General features: G+C 39.7%; 1 protein-coding gene across 1 annotated transcript in view; it reads right to left on the bottom strand.

The window, feature by feature from the left end:
• LOC137997091 (DNA ligase 1-like) overlaps window positions 1-5,000 on the bottom strand; it is a 21,882-nt gene that overhangs the window by 10,388 nt on the left and 6,494 nt on the right. The window contains exons 5-9 of the mRNA XM_068842860.1: window positions 4,923-5,000; window positions 4,197-4,314; window positions 2,782-2,972; window positions 1,406-1,510; window positions 731-796 (exon numbers count right to left, since the gene is read on the bottom strand). The exon at window positions 4,923-5,000 is cut by the window's right edge and continues 21 nt beyond it. Coding sequence (XP_068698961.1) covers window positions 731-796; window positions 1,406-1,510; window positions 2,782-2,972; window positions 4,197-4,314; window positions 4,923-5,000 — 558 coding nt within the window. The remainder of the gene's footprint in view (window positions 1-730; window positions 797-1,405; window positions 1,511-2,781; window positions 2,973-4,196; window positions 4,315-4,922) is intronic.

Below are 5,000 nucleotides of genomic sequence, written 5' to 3'. Positions count from 1 at the left end.
GAATCCCGTTGGAGCCACTTGAATTTTTTAGGTGTATATAATAAGAGACAATTGCTTAAAGTGTCCAGATATAAGTGCGAAGGTCTATCACTTCATAGATGGTATCAACAGCTAGATTTCAGTCGAGTTGAGCAAAATAATGATCACAATAGAAACGAGAAAAAGTATTGAAATGATGAATATATCATCAACAGTCCAGGCATTTGCAGTCTAATTCTTCTGTTTTAAAGTCTGATGAGGGAGGTGCCACATGTCCAGAAATTCAGATGCACGCGGGCCCAATTTCCACAACCAATACGCAGTAACCCTTAAAAGTCCAAGCTCTAATGCTGCATGCACCTATTTTCAACAACCTGACCGGAAGTCATCTTCAGAGTCAAGCGATTTGAATGGTTAACGTCAGTAGATGGTATAAACGCTCTGGCCCGGGTTGCTCGAAGCATGGTTAGCGCTAACCAGTGTCAAATACCATGGAAACCTATAGGTTTTGATACCTCTTAACAAACGCTTAGCACTAACCAGGCTTCGAGCAGCCGGCTCTTGGTTGTTGAAGTATTTGCTCAATTAATTAAGTCATGATGTCATTGGTTGACTGTCAGTTAAGCCTAGATGTCACTGGCCGTGAAGACTGCAAACAGTGATAGGTGCGTTTCAATTCGTCTATACTTGAAATGTCATTGGCAACAGGTTTGGCTGTATGGTGAAGAAAAGGTCATGATTTAAATCTTACTTCCTCTGGGTCAGCTTCTGGCTCGCCAAATTCCAACCTATAGGCTGCTAATGGTGGAAATTCAACCTGAAATTTGACCAATTAAAAGTATAGATATATAAAAAACAAGGATAGGACAGTTCTCAAAGCAATATAGTCCAAATTAAGTAAATGTATTGGCTAATCACAACAGAAAACCTAATGAAATGACAGAGCAAAACAAACGCCTGCTCTATATCAGACAACAAAGTGTTGGTTAAAACGACTGGGAATATGACAAAATCAGATCAATTAGTGTAGCTATGCAAAACCAAGTCAATACTAATAAATTATTTATTTATTTATGATGGTATCACTTTTGCCTCTGAATCAAAAACTACTTGTGGGCAAGACACAAGCAATGGCAACCACATGTTGCGTTCCTGCACTCAGGCACCGTTGCCCATGGGTAGGCTGACAGGTACTGCCTGTCATACTGTTAGAATTATTACTCTGGCACAGCTGTCTTGCAAAAAAAATAGTAAAAAAGGCACATCCAAAAAAAAAAGTAGGCTGCATGAATATGAAGCACTGGTGAAATCAGTTCAACTTCCTTTGAAACAAAATAGTACCAATGTGATATCTTTATTACAAAAAGATCAATTGTAGTGTTAACAGTCTAATCTTTCTATTATTTATTAATATGCAAACACTTACTTTGGGGAATCTCTGTTCTATTGGAATGGCTGATGCTGGTGGAGTCTTCTTTGATTTTTTGCGACTAGAGTTGCGACCATTTGCAATATCAAAGGGAGAGGAAGGCTGCAAAAGATACAAGCAAAAGGGAACATTTTGCTGGAATATTTACAATTGACATTCATTGTATAATATTATGTTTCTACAAGAATTGTTTAGGACAGCGGTGCGCAAATAAACCAAATGAATCAAAGATGGTACAAACGGCAAGTATTGGACCACTTGATGAAGAGAGTGTCTTAATCGGCGTGGGTGGATGGGTTGTGGGTCGAGGGATGTTGGTTGTGGGTCGTGGGTCCCTAACCCTTAAACTCTTCTCTTATCAACAACTGGAAATTCTCGAAACAGACAAGACCAAGGACCTAAGACAAATTTGGACGGAGCACTGAGGGAGCTAATATATATCTTTTTTATCCACCACCCATGACCCACCCACCCACCCACGCGATTTAGCCTCACCTCATGATGAAGTCCCTTTACCAAATTTTTTCTAGGGAGTTCAAAATAACCATAGTTGGTAGTCACTACAACAATTTATAAGAAAACAACATAATTTATGTATTTACAAAGCTTGTCAGGAAATTGCATCATATGAGAAGATGCTTCCATCATTTCTTGATGCCTGATCTCACAGGAGAGTTATTTTTGTGTGCACCGTTGTCTCTGTTCTGCATTTGACCTACTCTTCTTACCCCAACAATTTTCCAAGAAAAAATGGAAGGGTCTCCTCAAACATATATGCATCACAGACAAGTTCCATTCTTTTGGCTATCCTCGATACTTTCAGTTTTCTAATCTACATGTACAGTGCTAGCCTTCATCGGTCCCCAGCTGGCAGTGAAAGTAAACACTGGCTGCACTTCAACTTGTTTGTTTGTTTGTTATTTATTTGTTTAAGCAGGTTGAAGTTTTGGCAGCTATTCAGCTGATGTGGACCTGCTATACCCACCGACCCATACATGTATACACACAGAGGACAGCCACAACACCGGGAACTTCATCCCCTACTCTTCTCGAATAGTGTGTGGGTTCTTTAACGTCCCACAGGGAACTAATGAGCATGGAAGTTACTAGTGAGACGGGAGCTCCAGCTTATCGTCCTTATCCGAGAAGACTTGAAAGTCTAACCATTTGCTGATGTAATTACAAAGGCAGCACTTTCTCCTCAGTTATTTAAAGACCCTGAGTGTTGGTCCGGCCGGAGTTGAACTCATGACCTCCCGCATGGTAGCCCGGTGCTCAACCAACTGAGCCACCGGTGAGCGGTGTACTTTTTAATAATGAGTGTTTTTTTCTTCTAGCTTGGATGAGTGAATTATTTTAGTTTTCTTTCTTACTGTTAGTATTGTTCTGATTCCATGTATTGTGCTTCTCCAAGTGGACACTGCAGATGCTCCTTTCAACGGCCCTTTCATCCTTTGCTCAATCTTGGGCTCTGCTGAAGTGTTTATGGCTTCTTTGTGTGATAGCAAAGATGCCTTGCTGAATTCCCTGTGGTAATTCTTAACTTTTTCCCATGTTAAGCCACCTGTATAGAGCATAATATCAATTATTAACCTTTTCCCTCCTGAGGTAAGATTCATAGGTGGTACTCATTTTAACGCCAGATAGTTTTACTCGTCAAATAGGAGTGCTTTAGACATGAATGAGTTAACAACATCTAGGTCCACTAAAAAACTAATGTCCTCATTAGTCTCTCTCCGGTCACTTTTACTCTGTCTAACGCCATCTAGACAGTTTTGCTTAGCCTAGTCAATTGGGGGTGCTTTAGTTGTGAATGAGTGATACAGTCAAACCTCCCATACTGTAAGTGGACACCCTCTGGACCAAGGGTACCGGTAAGTGTCCGCTTACGGAGGTGTCTGCTTATGGGAGGTTGAAAAAAAGTGCAATAGAGGGCATAATTATAATGCACCACAACAAGTCTTTTAGAATTTTAAATTAAGACTAATTTGTAATGGTGTTTCAAGGTGTAGACAGGCCAAACACGACTCTTATTGGTCAAGATAGGAAATTCAAAGACCTCTGAGCTTTGCTCTAACAAGTACCTCTTTCAAAGACCTCACTTTTCTATATGAAATTTGGGGAGAGTTTTTAAAGATTTCTCTAAGTAAGGGCTGGTTTTGTACAAGATGACATTTGTTCATTAGAGTAATGTTTGAGATTAAGTGACGAAGTTCCTGAAGCGTGCGTCTAACTCAGCAACGGTTCTTATTTAATATTACAGGAAAGCGGATAAACAGAGGAGAATGATATGGTAAGGAATTGCCTTGCAAGTTCAAATTTCAAGGACTCGAAACAAATTTTTGTGTGACTGGTTTGAAGAAAAGTTTAAAAAGGACAAAAAAGCTAATTGTAATCAAAATGACTATGTTTTGTCTAGGACAGTGTGCGATTAAATCAAAATCGAACCCATTTTGTTAGAAAGTTTCTTGATATTGTTTACTGTCCGCTTACATGAGGTTATTTTAGATCCTGTCGACCCTGAATAGGTGTCTGTGTCTGCTTGCAAGAGATGTCAGCTTTCGGGAGGTTAAATATGTAGTGTTTAGAGGATAAATTGCTGGGACCACAGTTTGGTGTGCGCATTTGGGAGGTGTCCGCTTACACGAGGAGTCCATTAGTGGCGGTTCGACTGTAATTACTGTAATAGAACACCAACTTATTTATTTTCACTGAACAGAAATTTTTTGTACCTACAGTGTACAAAGAAGAACAATCATGTGATCATCAGCAACCATGAATAACCTACCATCTTTAATTGCATTAGCCAAATTTTCAGGAACAGTGATAAAGTTCCAAAACTCATTAACTTCATGCATCTTGATAAGATAGCCCTCCTTTTTGAGTTTGTTCTCAAAGTTAATGATCTATAAAATTCAGGCAATGTACAAATGTTAACTATTAGTAGGCATTATGCAAGTTTACCTGAAAAATGGAGAGCATCATGTTGAATATCTCCCTTAAGAATTGGAAATACATGTACAAGACCTGCATAAGTGAACAATGGGCCACAATAAAGGTTGACGCCATCAAGACCTACAATCACAGGTAGGACAGTCATGTTGCAAGGTGGACAGATACGGTGACAGGTGAAGGTTCCAAGTAACAGACTGGATATCATGAAGCTATATGTCATCAAGAGGATGACGCTGAGGGTAACTGGAGGGATGACCTTTCTGTAGTGTAATTTGTAATGGATGGCCTGGATTAACGCAACCTTTCTCATAATTCTCCTCGTGTCCGCCATTACACACATACACGTACAATGCCAAGTAACACAGGGCTCCCACAACACTACACTTGCCAGCTGTTAAGAACATTCACGGAAGAAATTTTGGGTTCAAGACCAATAAATCTGGAAGACTACTAGGAAATCATTCCTAGCACTCTCTCAAGAGTTACTGGGAATCCAACCAGGAAATGGATTCTTTGAGTTCATATTAAATTAAAGGTGCCTTAATACCCTAAGCTGTACCTTGTAATAATCAGTCTGCATTAAACTATCCCTAACTTGTCTGTCACTGATGAGAACAGATCTTGGCAGCTTGTGAGG

The sequence above is a fragment of the Montipora foliosa genome, chromosome 3, assembly GCF_036669935.1.
Source record: "Montipora foliosa isolate CH-2021 chromosome 3, ASM3666993v2, whole genome shotgun sequence".
Lineage (NCBI taxonomy): Eukaryota > Metazoa > Cnidaria > Anthozoa > Scleractinia > Acroporidae > Montipora > Montipora foliosa.
Note: the sequence above shows the minus strand (reverse complement) of the source record. Positions and strands in the feature narration are given on the sequence as shown.